At 33.0% G+C, this 20,532-nt stretch overlaps 4 protein-coding genes across 15 annotated transcripts; 2 read left to right on the top strand and 2 right to left on the bottom strand.

The window, feature by feature from the left end:
- The first annotated feature begins 1,564 nt into the window (after positions 1–1,564).
- On the top strand, positions 1,565–3,439 carry LOC110668215 (GDSL esterase/lipase At5g08460-like). The gene is made up of 4 exons (XM_058128464.1): positions 1,565–1,837; positions 2,103–2,230; positions 2,307–2,549; positions 2,780–3,439. Exons 1-4 carry the CDS (start codon positions 1,780–1,782, stop codon positions 3,059–3,061), a joined length of 711 nt encoding a protein of 236 aa, XP_057984447.1. The 5' UTR covers positions 1,565–1,779; the 3' UTR covers positions 3,062–3,439.
- A 2,038-nt stretch (positions 3,440–5,477) lies between these two features.
- LOC131169289 (protein SUPPRESSOR OF GENE SILENCING 3-like) lies at positions 5,478–10,528 on the bottom strand. Of its 3 annotated transcripts, none has more exons than XM_058128463.1 (6): positions 10,510–10,528; positions 7,494–8,531; positions 7,045–7,339; positions 6,557–6,801; positions 5,832–5,989; positions 5,478–5,718 (listed from the first exon to the last, which is right to left on the bottom strand). In XM_058128463.1, exons 2-6 carry the CDS (start codon positions 8,511–8,513, stop codon positions 5,493–5,495), a joined length of 1,944 nt encoding a protein of 647 aa, XP_057984446.1. In that variant the 5' UTR covers positions 8,514–8,531; positions 10,510–10,528; the 3' UTR covers positions 5,478–5,492. The 3 variants fall into 3 exon arrangements, with proteins under 3 accessions (XP_057984446.1, XP_057984444.1, XP_057984445.1); XM_058128461.1 differs by lacking the exon at positions 10,510–10,528 and adding an exon at positions 8,658–9,037; XM_058128462.1 differs by lacking the exon at positions 10,510–10,528 and adding an exon at positions 8,648–8,802.
- Positions 10,529–11,359: 831 nt separating this feature from the next.
- LOC110668303 (ycf20-like protein) lies at positions 11,360–15,878 on the top strand. 10 transcript variants are annotated; one of them, XM_058128467.1, is made up of 4 exons: positions 11,365–11,441; positions 12,187–12,305; positions 14,544–14,763; positions 15,334–15,878. In XM_058128467.1, exons 3-4 carry the CDS (start codon positions 14,570–14,572, stop codon positions 15,800–15,802), a joined length of 663 nt encoding a protein of 220 aa, XP_057984450.1. In that variant the 5' UTR covers positions 11,365–11,441; positions 12,187–12,305; positions 14,544–14,569; the 3' UTR covers positions 15,803–15,878. The 10 variants fall into 10 exon arrangements, with proteins under 10 accessions (XP_057984456.1, XP_057984452.1, XP_057984449.1 ...); XM_058128471.1 differs by having other exon boundaries at positions 14,567–14,763; XM_058128468.1 differs by having other exon boundaries at positions 11,379–11,446.
- Positions 15,879–17,710: 1,832 nt separating this feature from the next.
- LOC110668299 (probable RNA-binding protein ARP1) lies at positions 17,711–19,958 on the bottom strand. Its single transcript, XM_021829492.2, has 6 exons — positions 19,553–19,958; positions 19,191–19,326; positions 18,803–18,938; positions 18,297–18,324; positions 17,898–18,138; positions 17,711–17,811 (listed from the first exon to the last, which is right to left on the bottom strand). The coding sequence occupies exons 1-6, from the start codon at positions 19,733–19,735 to the stop codon at positions 17,711–17,713; spliced, it is 825 nt and encodes a 274-aa protein (XP_021685184.2). The 5' UTR covers positions 19,736–19,958.
- Positions 19,959–20,532: the final 574 nt, after the last annotated feature.

Consider the following 20,532-nt stretch of genomic DNA (forward strand, 5'->3'; position numbering starts at 1 on the left):
ATATTTTATTTAAATGTGTAAAAAATAAAAAAAGAAAATATAATTAAAACAATAAAAGAGAGATAATTATATTTTTTTATTTAAAAAACATCTCCCTAATTTATGGAGAAAATAAATATAATTATGGAAAAAATGATTTAATTATCCTTTTCATTAAAGTTTTTCTAAAAACATATGATAAAATTCTAAATTCATTATAACTTTCTTTTCTCTCTCTTTTTTTTAATTATATAAATAAGAAAAACTAATTTTATTTTTATTTCATTTATTTTTTTTAATTAAATAAAATAAACAATAATAATAACAACAAAGAGAAAATATTTGGAAAAAGTTTCCAAATATATTGTAAAACTCAATGCTAAATGGAGGCCCCATATGCAACTACAATTATGCAAATGTCCCTACCAAGTAAAATCTTAGCATTTTTTTTTTTTAATTATAAGATGATCTACAAAATTTGATAAAACAAAAATTTTAATTTTAATATTTAATAATCTATTAAATTAAAATTATGAATAATTAACTTTAATAATATAATTTCTTCATCCAATTTCAATTAAAATTATCGTTATTTAATATATATATAATTAAATAAATTAATAAATAAAAATAAATTTTAATTCCTAAAATACCCTTCTCACACCTCACTCATCCTTGCTCTGACATCCTTAGAGGTGGCAACAAGGCAGAAAAAAAGAGGGAAAATTGCTCTACCGTTCTCACCCGTAGAAGATTAGATCGAGGCGAAAGCTTCTTCGCTATGAGATAAAGTGGAGCGATTTTCCACATAAATTTTCCTTTTTTTATTTAATTTATTCTTATACAATATAAATTTATTTATTAAAAAATTATAAATTTTCAATACAATCTTAATAATACATATATACATTTTTTTAAATTATAATATTTAAATACTTAAATATATAAAAATAAATTAATTTTTTAATTAAAAATAATAAAATATTATTATCGAGTAGGATTGCAAGGAATCAGGGTGGGAAAATCTTAATTCTCATTATAATCTCCACGCAACATAGAACAAGATGAAAAAATTAATTAAATGCGAAACATCGCAATCCCTGTATAAAAAGCTCTATAATAACTGCACCTGCACGCCTTTAGTTTCGCCTTTTTAGGAATGGCCAATGATTCTGGCCAGTTTGGTTTAAGGCCCTTTTTAATTTGATTCGATTGAATCGATTCAAATCAAATCAAATCAATCCCTACTTAATTCAATTCAAGAAAATAAAGTAAACAAAATTTGATTTCAATTCAGACTCGTAGAGTTGTTGTGTATTCAAGAGAAACTGTGATGGGATCTACTGCTTTCGATTGCCTTGAAAGAGCCTCTGAGCAAGTTGGATGGGATACGGCATCAATTTTGAATGGGACAGGCATGGCAAGGGCCCTCGAAAAACGATGGGATTAATTTTTCAACTTTTGTAATTTTGACTAATCCCCAGCAACGATCTTGTACTTTTACCTGTTAATTTTTTGAAATAAAAAAAGAGAAAGAGAAAACCAAATTGAATTTGATCTATTAAGACAACAATGGGTCCCATTTTATTTCTTCATCCGCCGTTACTATTTTATCTCTTCCTTGTCTTCCGCCGTTACTCTTTATGGCATGCTATTGAAAGAAAAATGAATTAAGTCTTGTAGATCATTAATTATTTAATTTGGCAAGTAGTCCTATTTAATTTATTGTTCAATAGGATCAGCTGCAACACCACCGCAATTTTCAGCGATGTTTGTGTTTGGAGACTCCTTATATAGCAGATGATGGTAATAACAACTACTTTAAATTCTTTGGCAAAATCCAACTGCCTCCCATACGGTATTGATTTCTAACTATAATTGATTTTCTAGGTATTTTTATTAATTGCTTCATTTTCCTTATCGAGATTTTACTGGATAATTCAGTTCTAAAAATAATTTCAGCACCACTAACTAACATAAATCTCATTAGCTAGTAATTGCTTCTCTATCACAGTAGTGCTCATTCAATTTTATTTATAAGGGCTAGCTTGGTAAGTTGCTATATGAATATAGAAATCAAATTAAAGGGTTGCTAATTTTTTTTGGAACTTTGAACGTTGTAGGAGATTTGATAGGGTTGCCTCCTCTTCCACCCTTTGCAATTACTTTCTCAACAGGGAGAGACATACTTAACGGAGTAAATTATGCTTCAGCGGCTGCAGGAATTCTTGATGAGACCGGGAAATATCTGGTACCTCAAACTTCAATTTTCTTCAAAAAAGAAATTAAGAAAAACTCATTGCTAATTAATTTGATTGCACGTACAGGGAGATCGCTATGCCTTAAGCCAGCAAATTCAAAATTTTACAAGTACTTTAAGCCAATTAAAGACCCAAATGGAAGACAAGAAGCTCATCCAGTATCTGGCAAAGTCTTTGGTTATCATGAATGTAGGAAGCAATGACTGCATTAATAATTATCTCTTGCCTTCAATGTACTCTACCAGTTTCAATTACAACCCTAAAGACTATGCTGATCTTCCCATAAAAAGCTACACAGAGCAACTATCGGTATGAGAAAATTAAGCAATTTGATCTTTCTTGGTCAATTAATGAATTGCTAAATATAATGATATGGCTCAGCTCGTTACATATGATGAACAGTTTTGTAATGTGTTACATAGTTTTCATAATGAGTTGCATTTTTTTTTTTAATGTTTCTGTTCAATTTCTATATTTATGCTTTCAACTCAATATATAATCAATATGGTTTGCAAAATTTTCATTGTTTTTGCATGCAGGTGCTACATGGTTTAGGACTTAGAAAGTTCTTGTTGGCAGCGGTGGGTCCTCTTGGATGCATCCCAAACCAACTAGCCACTGGTGTTGCTCCTCCAGGAAAGTGTGTATCATTTGTTAATGATATGGTTGAAATTTTCAATATGCCACTCAAGTCTACGGTCGATCAGCTAAACAAGGAACATACGCAAAATGGCACAGTGTTTGTTTATGGAAACACTTACAAAGCTTTCTTTGATTTACTCAACAACCTTACTTCATATGGTAAATACATCGATATTTGAGTTTTATTAGTATAATAATATCCTAAACTTGGAGAGATGTGAAGTAAGATGATTATATGGGGTGCAGGATTTGAAGTTACAGATAGAGGGTGTTGTGGAATTGGAAGGAATCAAGGTCTAATAAATTGCCTACCATTGGCAGTCCCTTGCTTCAACAGAGACCAATTACCATCCAACCCAAGCCTTTAATCTTATCATGGCTCAAAGGGCTTATTCAGGTCCATCATCCGATTGTTTTCCTATTAATTGTTTTCCATTTATTTATTTTAATTGGGAAGGGGAGAGGAGCATTACACTTACATTGGTGTGTTTCCAACACCAGTGTCTATTTCTTGACCATTTAATTCTCTATTTATATATAATAAATATTCAGGGAAAGGTTCAAAAGTGTGAAACCAATGCAGAATTGATGGTTGTGCAGCTATTATTGTAACTTTGTTTTTATAAAATAATAAGTTTAACCATCCTTAAGATAAATATTTACTAGGAGATTCAAATTTATCATCTTATTAAAATATTTTATCTAAGAACTGTTAAATTCATTATTATACATGAAAAAGTTTATAATAACTACATCCAAAATAAAATTGTTGATTAAAAACATGTACGTACTCGATGAGCGTTCTCTTTTATGTACAAAAATGTTGAAAGATGGAGATCGCATCCTCATCTTTTTGGCTATTGATGCAATGGCAGAACTCAAGAGTTGTTTAACATTTGGGAAATAGCTGCAATAGAGTGTAAGAACAATAACAAGGAAAGAGAGTAATAATAATAATAATCGCTGATTAATATGAATACTTAGGAGTCGCTTAGATTGAAAAATTAGAGTAGTTGATGGAAGTTTTACACCTAACTGTTATTTCAATTCAACAGCTATTATTATTCAGCTGATATATTCTTTGTAATTTAAAAAATTATAAAATTAGAGTTATTTTTAATTAAATATTAGTATTTTAAAATGAAAAAACTTTATCTTCCTCTCAAATTGCATATAAGAAACTATATATATTGCACATTTGCTCACATTTTTTTATTTTAATTTTTATTGATCTATTTTAATTATAAAATAAATTATATAATATAATAAATTATTAATTATATATTTATTTTAATAATATATATATATATATATATATATATATATATATATATATATATATATATATATATATATATATATATATATTAATCATATTATATATCACTGCTAATAATTAAATAAACAGTTAATATAAAACAATTATTATCAATATTAACTATCAGCTATACGCAAGTAAATAAAAGAGGCACTATAAAAAAAAATTACAAATGAGGAGAACAACCAATAAAACCGTTACAAACTTGAGCAGAAACTAAAAGCCTCCAGAAGGATTTTTTTTTTTTTTAATCTTTTAAATTGTGTCAGACTTGTAAAATTATCATAACATTTAATAGCAAAAAGGACATCAAAATAGGGGAATTGATTAAAGTGTGTTTGATTGAAATTTGACCTTTGGCATGGAAAATAGGAGGGAAATTGAATCAATCAATTGTCTTTCTTGATAATCCTCGCCATTCTTCCATTTCATAAGACTATTTATTTTTGCAAAAGTAACTTATTTTTCATAGAAAATATTTTTTGAAATAATAAAATATTTTCTTTTTTTTTTTTTGCCATACATAATGAAAAATCAATTAAAAATATCCTTAACTTTGGCTTTTTGAGTTAAATTTTTTTTTCAATAAATTGTAATTTTATCTAAATATTTCCTGAAATTAAATTTAAATTAAGGGGAATTTAAACAAAATATAAAATAGTGCTTTATTTTATTAAGAATTCATAAAGGTCCAACTATAATGTTATCAATTGATTTATTAATATTCACTTATAATATAAAATTCTTTATAATTAAAACATTACAATAAGAAACAGTTAATTTAATAGCGCTTTTTTATTTTTTTTAAATCTTTCTAGCAAAACTCACTTTCAGTTGTCCATTTCTTGAAAGAGGCATTATTTTTAGAGCACTAATTTGTTAAAAAAAAATCCCTAATTATAAAAATGCCAAACCACATAATATACATTTTTGGTTCTTCACCCTAGACAAAATTAGCGATGTTTTAAAAATCAATCCAACCCAAAGCTGACACATCACTAAGGACGCATGGTTACCTCCCAGATGGGAAAAGGCAACTGACAGTGAATGACGAGACCAGCCAGCTGTTAGTTGCATAACGTTTCCGCGGCACCATAGTAAAATTTTTAAAATTTTCAATCTTCATTTAGTCATGTTACCCATACATGAAAGCAAGGTCCATCAAAAGAAAGGCCACAGGGACTCACACAACTTGGCTTTCCTATTCTTTGCAGGTGATCAAAGAGTAAAATATCAAAATGTCTTCAAACTTTAGGAATTTGTAAAGTTTGTTCCCACTTACGCATGGAGCATCAAATATTAGTAGAACCTTTTGCGCTCTGTGGATGTGTGTATTTCTCCATCAAAGATGTTAGTTCAGCATCAAACTCTTTCTCTAACTCAAACTCTTCTTTCCAATGCCTCCCCTTCATTGCAGCAAACTTCTCCTCATGTGCTTTGATAAGCCCATCTCTCTCTGCTACATAGTCTTTCATCTCTTTGTCTTGAAATTGGATAAATTTCTCCATTTCTTCCACCCTTCAGACACAAAATGGAACATACCATAAAAGATTCGACAATAACCTCCCCAAAATTTACCATTAAACCACCTATTTTCTACACTACTCCAATCAGTTCAAACAATTACATACCTGCGCCTATATTCCTCAGTATTAGAAGGATTTGCACCTAGCTGCTTTGCTTTCTCCCTTTCCTTCTGTTGTAGATGCTCAAAATCCTCTTCCTTTGCATCCCTTGCTTCATGGATAACTTTGAGTTGATCCTTGAAAAATTGCTCTTGGAAATCCAACTTCATCAATCATTAAATTTAGTTGAAAGAAGTTTAGACAGAATTGTCAGCATGCTATTAAAAATACCCAGAAGTGAGTCAAATTCAAAGCAAACTTTACACTATGCATCACCAATGTACTCATTCTTCAAATGAAATTAAACCTTTCACTCACTCAATTTTTCCCTTGAGGATTCACTAAGAGCTCAAACACAGTATGATAAAGCTCAAGGCAATGAGAATATCAGAGTAGAGCATGCTTTAATTGACATCAAGATGCTAATAAAGAAGTTATTCCAGTTATCATAATAAATTAGCAGAAGCCAATAAATATGTGAGATGTCCAAGATAACCCTTCCATTACTATATCGTAAAGTTCAATTTATATGCCTGCACATGCACTCAAAGATACTTTTACTGAAAAGAAACTAAGTGCTTCTCTTGAGGATTTCCCCCACCTCCATTCTAATTTTCCTTTTCAGGAACAACATTTGCATCAAGGGCTTTCCTAACAGGTAACACGCACACAGCATTCTCCGCTAAAAGTCAACTCAAATGTGATTACTTATATGCAGTAAGCAGCATTACCTCTTCCTGGCTCTGTTCATGGTGCATCTGGGTTCTCTGCCTTACAATGCGGTTTTCCTCTGTAGTCTTGCGCAGCTTGTCAGACACTATTTCAAGAGATTCCTCAAGAGTCTTGGTCTTCCTTTGCTCTTTATCAACCCGGCTCTTCAACCAAATAAGTTGCTGGTTATCCTCGCTCATTTGATTGATTTGGTGCACCACCATTTCATGGTAAGACCTCATCTCATATTTCAGCTTCGACCTCCCTAATCAACATAACCGAGTGTCAACCAACTGATGATCATATTAGATTAATCATATTTTTGTAATACTTTTGGTGGTTGTGGAAAAGGACAGGCAGAAGGGATTATCAACAAATACTGATTACATAGGAAAAAGTAGTTCCAAAACAAAATCCTTAGCAGTGTATATTAATAGATAGAAAGATACCACTACAGACACACGAAGAGAGAGAGAGAAGAGAGAGAGAGAGAGAGAGAAGAGAGAACCTTGTGAATGCTGATTGAAGATGTCCAAGTCTTCCTTAACTGCAATGTAACCATAGAGTTGGCGCTTACCACCTGGATGGAACAAGACACGACGACGATCCCAAGCATTTCTATCAGTTCCCTGTTCAGCAAAATGCTTATGCAGTCGTTCAGCTTCCAAATAACCTCTTGCAGAGCTCTCAAATATCAGAACACTCATCCCGCGATGTCCTTGCGGACCATACGAATGTCTAGACTTCACAGCAGCATATCCATTGAAGTAGTCAAGAAGCTCTTGATTGCCCATTCCAATCCACTAAAATCCAGTTTAATACACATAAAGTGTTAGTAAGCAGCAACAAATCAAGCAAACAAATCTGGCAGGGCAGAAAAACTTAACTTCACACAAAATAAAACCCCTGAGTGATGAACCCCACAAAATTTAATTACCAAAAATAAAAAATTAATACCTTATCATTCTCATCCTGTTCAAGCCTTGTATTCATAACGATAACCATTGGAGGCCAAACTATTTCATGATCTTTTTCCTCATCTTTTAAACCTTTCCATTTTCCAAATACTTCACCAGGTGGAATAACTGAAGTTCCCCTTCTACGCAACTCCTCATCCAAAAGTTCTGCTAGCTCTCTATGAAGCATCACCCTTTTTGATCCCTTTGTTTTGGCATGTGTGATCAGGGGCTGCAGGCCTCTGTACCAGTCAATGGCACCAGGACCACCTTGGCATGCTGGACAGTGCCACTGTCTTGCGGGTTCATTGATCTCCTCAACAGTCAAACTATCTAAACTCTGAAAAAATTTCTTGAACCATCTGCTATTCTTGCGAGTCTCATGACTCTTTTGGCTAGCATCTGAATCAAAGTCTTCACTAAGAAGCTCATCATCTGTATCATCAATGGCATCGTCATCCTCATCATCTTCATCATCAACATCATTTTCCTTGCTAACTTCAGTATCTTCATTTTTTTTTTTACCATCTTCTGAAATATTAGGAACAGTTGCACCAGCTCTAGATTGCCAATTCCATCCATGCTCCAGTGGTGGGGGAATTACAGATTGTGGAGCCATATAGTTGTTCTCTGAGCCCCTATTGGATGATTGCAGCCTGGTATTTCCTCTGTTAGTTGGCCTCTTAGAATCCAAAGCTTGAGTTGACCATGCATTTGCAGACATCCTTCCTGATCCACCATTATTTCGCATGCCTTGCTCATGTATCACATCGGGGTGTCCCCATGCTTTAGGATTAGAGTTCTGAAAACCCCAGGGTTTTGCAGCACTGCTTCCAGCTCTGTTCTTAGGCTTCCGTGACATAACCTCCCATGCCCCATCATCCAAACTAATGTCTACCACACCTTGACCCAACTGCTCAGCCTTAGGGCTAGAGACTTCTGATGCATTTTTCCCCCTGGATGATGCATTATTACTACCACCAGCAGTTGAAGCCCTTCCACCCCCACCTCTTGAACTCATTTTTGCAACTAATGTATGCTGAATCATTGTTTTCAATGAAAAGACCAATCAGAGTTTCCAGAATTAACAATTGGTGAAACAAAAGGGAAAATAAAGAGAAAAGGAAGGTATTTAAAACGAGCCAATTAAAGTACTCAATGCAACCCCAAAGGTTTGCTCCTTTGGCAAGTGGGTTTGTTCCCCAACTTGTTGAGCAAGGTTCAACTTTTGGGCCAGTACCCAGGAGGTAATTCTTAAATGCTCCTCAAGGCCAACTAATTGATGTGCTACATAGCAAAACAGGAAAACCAAATCATGCATTTTTTTATAATAAAATGAATACACTTTTTCCAACTTTAATATTAAAAAACCCATTAAATACCATTCTGCTTTTGACTCCTCTGATAATACAATATAACCCAAGTACCCAACTAAAACTACCAACTCATAGAAATTGATACTATACAACTTTTTACTCTGTTCTCCAGACCAAGCTTGTATTTCATGCATAAGATTTACTATGCTCCATTATTTCTGAAAAATTCATGCAAGTCATCTACATCACTTACTCTTTGAAAGACAACATTTTCATTTTCAGGAATTAGTATCTGATCCACAAAGCATCAACAAATAGTCACTTGAGAAAGAGTCACCGCATCATTAATGAGGAGAAAATCATAGATAAGTGTTAAGACACAAATTAACAATGTTGCAGATTTGAGCAGGGTGGGAGTCATAGATAAGTGTTAAGACACAAATTAACAATGTTGCAGATTTGAGCTTACGGTTAAAATTACTAAAAAAATATTAAATAAGATATATTTATGGTTTCACATTACGTAACGATCATTATTTACGGCCGTTACCTCAATAATTAAATTGACAAAAAACATATACATGTGGTGCCTTCTTTATTTTTTTTAATTCTCTATGTGTTCCAACCTTCCAACTACTATTTTTATCACATTTTCTCTCAAAATTTCACCTTCCAACTACTTCTTGCAAAAGGTGAGTATTATTTGTTATTTTTTGCATATTTGTTGAAGAAAATTTTGTTTGATGTTAGGTTATTGTTAAATTTATAGTATGATGCGTTAGTTTGCCCAACCAATAGATTTATGTTTTTTTTTTCTAATTTGAATTATTTTTCAGAATTAATTTGACTTGTGCATTATTAATAACATATAATTTGATGTATTTATACTTATTATATATTTATGGATCTGAATTTTACATTTATCTACCAATATCTACTCACTTCATCAACTTTACAAATTTTTCAAAAAAATTTACTTCGCACCAGACAGTTACCGTTTCCTTACAACTGTTAGAGGCCTATTTCCGTTAGGCATGACTGTGACCGTGATTCAAAACCATGAATATATGATGAAATTTTAAAATGAAAAGCACATTTATGGTTAAAATCACTAAAAAGATAAATTAACCAAAATGAAAAAAGCTGATCCGGCTTTTTTTTTTTTTAAGTTTATAAGCCCAAAAAATATTATAAACAGTGGTTTGATTAACTTATAAGCTAAGTCACACACCATCTAAGGCTCAATTTTTTTTTCTAATTTATCTTTCCCGTTTTATTTCTAGTAAGAGCAGAAGTAGAGTTTCTCCAACATCAATCGCATGTTTCATGGATTAAAAAAAATCAATATAAACCAAATAGTACCTAAGCATCATAGAATATAATATAATCAATCGCGACCAGAAATAGTACCATAATATCATCTAATCTTATGCAGAACAAAATAGACAGATCAATTGCTCCAGAAAAAACAAAAACTAGCAAAATAAATACCTTGAATTAACATCTATCTACTATAATAGAGACACAAAATCCAAATGCAGAGGCATGAAAACTAAAGAAGGGATTAGGTGCTAAATCTCCAGCTCTAATGACCATGGAAAAGAGAGCTGGAGCGATAAGGCGAAGGTTTCAGAGAGAAGGAGGAAACTAGGAGAAATGAGCATAAGAACCGATCTTCAGCGAAAATGAAGCAGATTATACCTGAAAACTACGGACTTCAAGTTCACTGTGAAATCCGCCGGAGATGAACGTACGCGCGCTGCTAATTCGTCGAGTGCAGAAAGAGTAAGTGAGAGTAACAGAGAGAAAAAGCGTACAGAGGAAGCAAGGGACGGAAGCATTTATAGATCAAAATAGAGTCCGGACTCGAAAATTTTTTTAAATCCGGTTTTGTAACAGAAGTTTTCGAGTTTCTTTAGCATGAAATTTGCATTTTGGAATATTGTAAAAAATTTATATATATTATTTGATATTATTGTTGGACTAAAAAAATAATTTATATATATTAATTATAAAATATTAAAATATTAAAATAATTTTAAAATATATTTTTAATTATATTAAAAATGATATTTTTTGAAAATTAAATTTGCATTATAATTGTTAATGTCAAAGGAGACTTGAAATATTATTTTCTTAAAAGAAATTTTTATAATTGCTTAATTTCAATTTTAAATGATTTTTTTTTTGTTTTAAATGAGAGACAAGCTATTTTTGTAATTTTTTGACTTAAATTCCCAAGAAGATATATATTGTTTTGTATCATTATGATTTAAATATATTAAATTTAATATATATATATATAATTTAATTTTAATTAAATTTAAATTAAAATTAAATAATTTGGAAAATAATTTTAATAATTTCTAAATTAAAATTTTATTACATAAAAAAATTTAATAATATGTTTAAAATAATAATTTTACATCAGTCGGTCAAATAATAATGTAAAACAGATATTTAATTAAAAATGCAAAAAATAAAAAAAAAATGCAATTATCTAAACGAAAAAAATAAAAGAAAAAATAAAGAGGCAAAGGAGATAAAAAAAATTAAAAAAAAAGAAGAAGAAGAAAACTAGTGTCAATTGCGGGGCTCTTACGAGTCATGAACCAAGAGATCAGTCTGCTTAGGTGAAGTAAATCTACTCTCTCTTTCTCTTTCATTTTCTGTATCTGAAAGTATTTTAGCTAGTTTTTCGATTTTAGAAGAAATCTATCATTTTTTCTTCTCATAAATTCAATTATATTTTGCCATATTTTGAGCTGAATTGATTCTAGATTCAAGTTACTCACACCAAAAGCCTTCTTCTTCTTCTTCTTCTTCTTCTTCTTTTTTCTTTTTATTCTTTTTTTCTGTCATAGTAGTTAACTAGTTATTAAATTTCAATAATACGAAAACGTGAACCCCTCTAGGTAGCTCTGTACAATTTTAGTTGATTAGAAGTTGGGTTTGAAGAATTTATTCTTACGGTTGTAAATTTGGTCTTTATTTCTGCGAATTATTGTTCTAGTTCTCTGGGCACTGAAATGAATGAGGTGCCCATGGTGAGAGTAATCCTGTTAGTAATTGTCTTTTCCTTTCTTTTCTTTTTTTTTATATTAAAAGAGTTACAATTTTTGAATGTTGATGTGGAATTGATTTCAAAGATAGCTGAATGGTGAAAAATTATTCATATAGCTGACTCCACCTAGTTTGCAATTAAGGCTTTGTTATTGTTGTTGTTGTATATTGTATTGAATCAGCTCAAATGTTGTGCTATTGATGCAAAGGCATTTTTTCTAAATCAGTGTGTCATGTTCTTGAAGCAGCAATAGCAATAAAGCAGAGTTTTGGATATTCTTTTGTATTTAGAATGTGAGTTTTGCTCCACTACAGGGTTTGGATGTTTCAATCAGATTTACATTACAAGTGCATCATACACATAGAATGGTAGTGTTTGGATATTCACTTCACAGTGTACACAACAATTTGGAGCTGAAAGTTCCATTACTAAGGTGAGGGGTTGCATTTAGCATTGGGCACTGATGATCAAGTTGATGTAGCACCAAAACAACAACAAAGGCAAAACAAGGGAAAAGAGAACTAATTTTCAAATTATATTGATCTCATAAAATTGTCATAACAAAATCTAAGCTAATATATAATATTTGTGAAATTTTACTTTGTCTTGAGAGTGTGGATGAGTATCGGCTCGGTAATTGTCTTGAGTTTGGGGTTATCTCTACCAAAATAGTTTAAGTCAATTTAGTTTGACTCAAGTTTATAGGTTCAATTGTCACTTGACTGTAGTGACCGATCTAGAGTTTGGCCCTCTTCTTTGTGGCTTGGCACTACAAGTCTAGTTCTTTTGCTAAAACATGGATTCACTTGGGTTTGGCTCATTGCCTATCATGCTTTTTTCAGGTCCCAGATTGTGATATGATCTGATATCATGTGAAATTTTACTGGCCCAGGAGTGTGGATGACTATCGATAGCAATTCTTAAGTTTGGAGTTGTCTCCACCAAAATGGCTTAAACTAATTTGGCATGGCTTGTGATACCCCTTACCCGTCTACAGTGTAGCCGAGCAAGATATGCCACACAGTGTGTCGGATCACCAAATCATATTTCAATTAAATTTTATCCTTTTTTTTTTCTTTTCTTGTCTACTTAATTTCAATTAAATTTTTAACAATATTTATTCACATTTTATGTCATATAATTTATTTACATAAATGGACAAGTTCGTCAAAAATCATCTCTGAAGAGGAAATGACCAAAATACCCTCCGTTTGGCTTAACTAGCTAAAATTGTGTGTATCGATTGAAAAATTTTGCTAAGCATTTTCTTGTCATTCTAAAATTGTTGGTATTGGTCCAAAGCGGACAATTCCTCTAGTAGTTGGAGCCTGATCGTTACATGGCTGCCTCTTGCTTTATATTCTCTTTATTTTATTGTTTTTGATGTGGGACACCAATTGTACTAGTAACTTTAGGATTGAACCTAATTAGGAACATACAAATACATATCCTAACTAGGAAACCCAAATCCACAAAATTCCTAAATAATTAAATACTTTCATAAATAATAATAATAATAATAATAATAATAATAATAGAAATTCCTAATTATTAGAAATACTAAACTTCCTAATTTTATGTGGAATATAATCCCTAAATTGGATTAGGATGTCCATCTTCCCATTCTACATTAGAAGTGATGCAAAGTTTTTGAATTAGAAAGAATAGTAAGGTTCAGAAAAACATTTGGCAGCTGTGCCAGTTTCTTCAAATAAGATACTCACTAATTGAGAGCATTAGCGTACTTATCAAATGAAGGGGGAAAAAAGAGCTAAAGCTTTAAGGCCTAGGGAACCCGGATTGATGCGCATCTTTTTCTAGTCTTTTCATTGTTATTTTGCCCCTTGTGCACAACCAAAGTTAAATATTTGACTGTCATTCTGAAATTCCTTTGCAAACTAGCTCCAAATCCTTATCTATCTGGTGAGTTGGCACTGGAATTAAATTTTACATTATTGATGAGGGCTGTTCGCCAGGGGTTGATCTGGTGATCCTGCAAGATAGGAGAAAGTTAAAGAGGGCATCAGAGCTGTTCCGTTGGCCCACTCTGATGGTAAATTTAGAAGATAGGGGTTTAGGGAAAGAAAATATAAGTGACTGGAGAGAGTTTTAGTTACCTGGATTAGGGGTTGGAAGGCCTTTATATATTTGTTTGTGAGGGCCTCCAGGGTTGCCCCTGTGGCGTTGCTGTTGTCAGTGACATATTGTATCCTTGATCGTGTTGTCTTGTTTGGTGTGGCCAAACCTTTCTAAAATTCCTTTGTAAACTAGCTCAAAATCCTTATTTATCTGCTGAGTTGGCACTTGGCACTGAAATTAAACTTTACATTATCAAATTTGTTTTTCAGCAATAGGTTATTGTGTGTGTATTTTAAATCTTTCTTTACTTCGTGTAAAAAGAAGAAAATCATTTTCATTTTTAGATATTTTTGCTTCTTCCCAATGATTCTGCTTCATCATGATAATATACAAACTTCAAGCCACTCTAAGAAAGCATTCCAAACTGTACTTTAAGTATGCTGTATGACAAAAATATTAATCCTAAATTTTCTACTGCATATATTTTAGTAAAGAGAGAGAGCCAAAGTAGTGTTTCAGAAACAACACAGAATATATATTCCTTTTATTATAATATTTGTTGTTGCATAAAATCTTTATTCTAACTTTGCAGGTTTCAACTTTCTATATCTGCAGCCAATGGCAACTATAATGACATTTCCTAACCATCCAAGAAATGCTAAGCTTCTATATAAAGAGTGTCACGGATCTAGAGTTTTAGCTGTAAGATGCACAGCATGTTTTAACAAGGCTGCTCATCCCTTTGGCCAGAAACTCTATTCTCAATGTTCTTATCTCTATTTTGCTAAACCATATTGGGACAAAAATTTCAGGTAAGTTACCCTGCCGATTCTCTATAATGTTGATGCTTTTGGTTGTTTGTTCTGCTAGGATATTAGTAACATGTAACTAGACCCTTATCTATGGTATGCTATGATGAATTGGGTTGGACATATTGCAGCAGAAGATAAATTAAAAATTGTGGAACGTAAATTTTGGACTTGGTTGCTTTGTTCCTGTAGTAAATCTGTCATGTTTCTTTTTCCTTTAACCTATCAGTCTGTTCTCAACTTCCTAATATACCCTTAATTGCATGCCACATGTGAGTTCATGTGCATTCATACATGCTCGGGGGCCATGTGGTCGATGATCAATAGAAGTACCCTCAATTCAAATGTACATGTTATAAACTCATTGTTTCCTGTAAACTTTAGAGTATGCTTAATGAAGTGGATGTAAAATATTTTTTATTTCATCTTTTTTTTTTCAGCAAAGAAAATAGTAGTCTGAGTTCTCTGTTATTTCTTTAATGGAATGAACTAAGAATATAGAAGATTAATCGAGGCTTTATTGTTAACATATATTGCTTAATATTATTTACAGTTTTTGTTTGAATTGCGCAGGAAGATAGCCTGGCAGGTTAGGAGTAGTGTAGATAGTGGATTGGATCCTTCTCCTTCAAATAGCACTAGTGGTGGAACACGATTGGTTAGGGCCATCCAAACTTTGCAGGCCAGGATAGTTGCGAGAATCAAGGAGATAAGGAAAAATCTCCCAATAAAATTACTCTTTTTCTTGGTGGGATTTTATTGTGCAACTGCCTTTGCTACTGTTATTGGTCAGACGGGTGATTGGGATATTCTATCTGCCGCTTTTGCTGTGGCAGTAGTGGAAGGGATTGGAGCCCTTATGTATAGGGCTTCTTTTCCTTTGCTCAACAATATTAGGAGCCTTATAACCATGTTTAACTACTGGAAGGCTGGGCTTTCTCTTGGTCTATTCTTGGATTCATTTAAGTACGAAATCGATGACATTATGAACTTCAGTAATCCTTTTTTTTTTGAAATGGATATATTCCCTATCTTCTTGTGAAACTCAGCATTTTTCAAATGCTCTTTTGTTTATAATAATTTGCATATAAGAATTTTCAAGAGGCGATCAAGTTCAATCTGTTCTTATGTAAATATCATCCTTCATGAAGCAACTTAGCTGTTGGGGCACTTGTTTGCTACATCCTCTTATTGTCTCAAGATTTGCCTTTAGTTATTTTGCCTATGCTAATCCATACTCAGCCACAGATACGAGTCCTTGAAATGTTGAGTTTCTTCAGAGAGATGAGGTAACAACGATCATGCCTTCTCTTGGATGTCATAATTAATAAAAATGCTCTTTGTTTTTGCTACTTCATTAACGCCTTGTAGGAAATTCAGAAGAATATAAACTAGCTGATGCTGTATCTTCCGAAGAGGGAGGATCTAACAGTTTGACAACTTGCTTAGCATTTGGTTCGAAGCAATATCTTCCTACGCCTTCAATTCCTTACATTAAATTGTTTCATGTCCTAGACTATCATATTTCACTAACTTTCTTTATTTTTTGATTTGTTTGGTTCTGATAACGATTTGACCTCAATACTTTACAATTCTTGATATAATTCTAATATCATTGAGCTAAAATTCATTGGTTACGAATATTTTCTTTGTCTTGCATGAAACCAAATGTGGTCAACATTGATTCATAATCGTAGTAGTCTAATGAGAGAGAATGTACCAAGTTTATTGAGTGATCGATCAGAGATCAAGCGGTGAAAAACATTTGTAAAATAATAGAAATGACTACAATACAATTTCTTTTTTTAATTTATTACAGTTCCATAGTGCTTAGACTACACAACTGAGGGGTAGTCTTCCCTCGGCCTAAATCCCACAAAACAACTGTCTCTCCATGAGGGAGTTGTTGTCCTTTAATTTTAAGACTCTTTGTCACTTCAAATGCTAAATTTGAGACACTAAACTGGTGGCACAACAGGGCCATTTATTACAAACCAAACTTCAGATTCACAAACGATTACATATCTAAGGAATTGTAAACCAAACTTGACAAGTATAAAATATATGTATCTCCCATTAGAAATATATCCATGAGAGAGAGAGAGAGAGAGAGAGAGAGAGAGAGAGAGAGACTTGACGAGATGGAGAAGGCAGCAGTAGCATACCAGAAGTGAAAAATCAACTTTAGCCATAACCACGAACGGCTGTGGGTTAGATGGACAAACCAAAGGATCGGACCAAAATATCTCCTCGGGTTATCTCAGCTTTAACTGGTATATAACAAGTAAAGAAAAAGAAACACACCAACACTTACTCCAAGTGGGAATTTCACAAAAGCATGCATGAGCTCTAGGTTTGAAAAAAAAAAACAGCTCTTCTGTCAAAATTGAGCTAGAACCCCCAATGGTTTAGCCACAATGAATTCTTTACAATTAAAACTGATCAAGAATCAAATGCAACTAAATTAATGATGACCAAAGAATATCTTCCCTTTCCAAAAGAGAAGAGAGGATATGTAAGAAGTGAGTGCAAACTGCAAGAGCAAATTGCCCTATTGATGTTAGCAAAAACAGCCTTAGTTGGGCATTCCATGCCCAGTGAATGTTGTTAAAAACCCACCCTGCTTCTGGATGTTATAGGGTGATTTAATGAATGTGAGCTACAGTCCTGTACTGTTTCCCATTCTATGAACTTGTTTCTATGTATCGTCTAACTAATCTAACCCATCTTAGACAAATTGCTTCATGTGATGAAGATATTATCCAAAAATGGCTAATTAAATACTTAAATATCCCCTCTTAACAGATGGTTAAAGACTGAAATAAGATTCTGCCATGGGTCCATATACGTAGAGGAGAGAATTGTAAGGAGTCCCTAGCCAGCTATATGGAGTTGAGAGGGAGAAGAGAGGAACCAAGATCAGTAGTCAAGATGTTTAAGCAAGAATAGCTCAAACGCTACTGATGGGCCGTAGAGAATTTGTCTGAGAAGGGTAATGTGGTGACAAGGCAGCAACAGTTGGAGCAGCAAGAGCTGTGCTTACACTTGGTCCTGCAAAATTGAATGCAATTAATGCCTAATTAGTATATATTAGGAAATTGGCTACAAGGAATTAGAATATGTTCAGAGTCACAGACCAGCTGTGGCCTGAGAGTGTGGGATGGCATTCAGAGTCACTGGTGGGCTATAGTGCTGTGGGACACCTGATGTAGCAACAATTGGATACTGGAAGTGGGGTTGAGGATACTGGAAATCGAACCCTACTCCATATTGCATGTATGGGTAGAGATTTGAATTTGAACCAGCAATTGTGCCATTCGCTACTGTCCCATATACAAGATAATGGCAGCTTGTTCCTCCACTTGAGCCATAGTAGCTCTGCATACAAAAAACACCCAAAAACGAAATTAATTATTATATGCAAGACAGTTGCCTATCTAGGATACAATTAGATCTTTTTTTTTTCTTCTTCTTGAGAATTGGCCTGAACTAATTATAATAAAACCAGCCGATAGAGAGTAGGCGTCAGAACAAACCGTGGGACATGTGTAGTTGGGAGAGTACCTGAAAAAAAATGGATTAATGAAGGATTAGCAATTATAACCCCACAAAATGACACTCTCACATGCGCACAAAGAAGAAAATGGAAAGCAGTTAATGATGAGTCATGCAGATGAAATTAATACTAGCTATAATATATAGCTCATACATCTTAATTCTGTTTTAATCAAGTTTAAGCAAAAATTTTCCAGTCATTACGGATGGGCATGTGATAATTTCACATGAGCATGCTTCTTGCACGTGACAATGGTCAAACTTGTAGCTAGTAATCATGATTCATGCATGAAGGTATCACACAAATTACTGATCATGCATATAGATATAACTAGTGTAGTGTATAAATGTATTTGGAAAGTAAAAGAATGAGCGAGGTTTCAATTATATATATATATATTTGGTCAAAAGAGTATATAGTGAACTGGCAATGCACATGGGAGATTGATAATTAGGAGAAAAAAAAAAAAAGAAAAAAGAAGCTTACCCATATAGAGTGAAGGGGATTCCTTGTTGGATGGCATAATGTGGAAGAGTTGGCGTTGAAGGAAAAGGTAGAGTCCCAACCCCACCTTGAAAGCCTGCGTGGAAAGATTTCATGACCCTAAAGTTTCTGCCCCCTCCTAAATATATTTCTCAATTGTATTAGCTTTGATTTTCATTGACAATCAAACTCCATCAAATAATTACATATTACTTAAGCACAAGAAATTCTCATCATCAGTATGTATGTGAAAATCAGAGAAAGGATTCTTTCATTCTCCTTTCATAACTAAGATTATTTCGATAATAACGAGACCAAAAAAAATGAATAGGGAAATTTCCAAAAAGATGAAAAAGAAAAAGAAGAAGAGAATAAAGCAAGAAGAAAGTACCATATTGTTGTGAGGTGGAAGGTCTAGATCTTTGGACACCCAAAGAAGCAAGATTACAGTTTGCCCTCCTTCCATCTATCACAGGCGCAGGATCCACACAAGCTCTCCTGGCGGCTTCTGCTTCTTTAAAAGTTACCTAAAAATGGATAAAGCAAAGCAATATTTCTTATCAACTTATTCATAACAAAATACACTCAAATCTTTCTGCAATATAAGCACATCCCATTATTATCAGATCTATGAGTTAGTTCAATATGCTTTAACTGTGTATATATCATGTAAATATAAAAGGGTTATTAATTAACAATATATATAGACATATATGTATGAGGAAAGAGAAAAACTGATGAGAATAAACTTACAAATCCATATCCTTTGGATCTTCCAGTATTCTTGTCTATGATAACTACAGCTTCCAAGATCTCTCCAAACTGTTGGAAGTATTTCTTCATGGTCTCCTTCTGGGTCTCCCATGCTAAGCCCCCAACAAACACCTTGGTGTAAGTAGTATCTCCAAATTGACTTCCCATATTAGTCGAACTCATCTCTCCCCCACAAGCCCTCTTCTTTTCTTCTAGTGATGATCTTCTTCCTCTTTCTTAATTTTGTGATCTAATAATTAATCTTCAAAACGATATTGGAGAAGAGCTTTTGTTGAGCAGAGAGACAGTAGGTGATGCAATTATCGAATAGCTAGGTCAGGATCACCAGGAAAGAGAGAGAGAGAGAGAGAGAGAGAGAGAGAGAGAGAGAGAGAAGAAAAGTAGGGAAAAGGTGATAAAGAAATTATAAGGACATGTATTATATAGTAGTTAATCCCCACCACTTCATTATTATTGGCCCCCTCTCGTCATCTCCCCATAGGCATCAGTGCATGTAACATCCTAAACAGGCATCAGTGCATGTAACATCCTAAACATAGATAGGTTTCACTCATATGCAGGATTCATTTTCTGCATAACTCTGTGCATATATATAATTAACGACAAAAATTGAGGACATATATAAATTCAATATGGTATTAAAATAGCTGAATCCTAACCATTGCATATTCTTCTACGTCCAGAATCTAGTCGTGGATAAATTTTGCTTATACGGTGAGAATTGCCGACTTGGGTGCAGCGAGTCAATAAAGTTTTGAGAACATCTTCAGCCGCCAACGTCCTAAAGAGACCGAAAGTTAGCAAACTCGAAACAAGACCAACTAATATAAATAAATAGATAAATATAACCAATTAAATTTTACTTATTTAAAATCAAAATTTTAATATTTATCAAGTTATATTTACATAAATTTTAATCTTATATAAAAATATTCAAGTGATATAATATATAAAAATTT

The sequence above is a fragment of the Hevea brasiliensis genome, chromosome 10, assembly GCF_030052815.1.
Source record: "Hevea brasiliensis isolate MT/VB/25A 57/8 chromosome 10, ASM3005281v1, whole genome shotgun sequence".
Taxonomy (NCBI): domain Eukaryota; kingdom Viridiplantae; phylum Streptophyta; class Magnoliopsida; order Malpighiales; family Euphorbiaceae; genus Hevea; species Hevea brasiliensis.

Excerpts from the sequence above, each read along its gene's own strand:
- LOC110668215 (XM_058128464.1), top strand. The coding sequence starts at position 1,780 with ATGATGGTAATAACAACTACTTTAAATTCTTTGGCAAAATCCAACTGC. Across the intron at positions 1,838-2,102 it reads ATCCAACTGCCTCCCATACG|GAGATTTGATAGGGTTGCCT; the intron begins GTATTGATTTCT and ends TGAACGTTGTAG. Across the intron at positions 2,231-2,306 it reads ATGAGACCGGGAAATATCTG|GGAGATCGCTATGCCTTAAG; the intron begins GTACCTCAAACT and ends TTGCACGTACAG.
- LOC110668303 (XM_058128473.1), top strand. The coding sequence starts at position 14,570 with ATGGCAACTATAATGACATTTCCTAACCATCCAAGAAATGCTAAGCTT. Across the intron at positions 14,764-15,333 it reads TATTGGGACAAAAATTTCAG|GAAGATAGCCTGGCAGGTTA; the intron begins GTAAGTTACCCT and ends TGAATTGCGCAG.
- LOC131169289 (XM_058128461.1), bottom strand. The coding sequence starts at position 9,002 with ATGCATGAAATACAAGCTTGGTCTGGAGAACAGAGTAAAAAGTTGTAT. Across the intron at positions 6,802-7,044 it reads CTTCAATCAGCATTCACAAG|GGAGGTCGAAGCTGAAATAT; the intron begins GTTCTCTCTTCT and ends TATGTTGATTAG. Across the intron at positions 5,719-5,831 it reads ACTGAGGAATATAGGCGCAG|GGTGGAAGAAATGGAGAAAT; the intron begins GTATGTAATTGT and ends TTGTGTCTGAAG.
- LOC110668299 (XM_021829492.2), bottom strand. The coding sequence starts at position 19,735 with ATGAGTTCGACTAATATGGGAAGTCAATTTGGAGATACTACTTACACC. Across the intron at positions 18,939-19,190 it reads TTCCACCTCACAACAATATG|GAGGGGGCAGAAACTTTAGG; the intron begins GTACTTTCTTCT and ends AAATATATTTAG. Across the intron at positions 18,325-18,802 it reads ATCCCCTTCACTCTATATGG|GTACTCTCCCAACTACACAT; the intron begins GTAAGCTTCTTT and ends ATTTTTTTTCAG.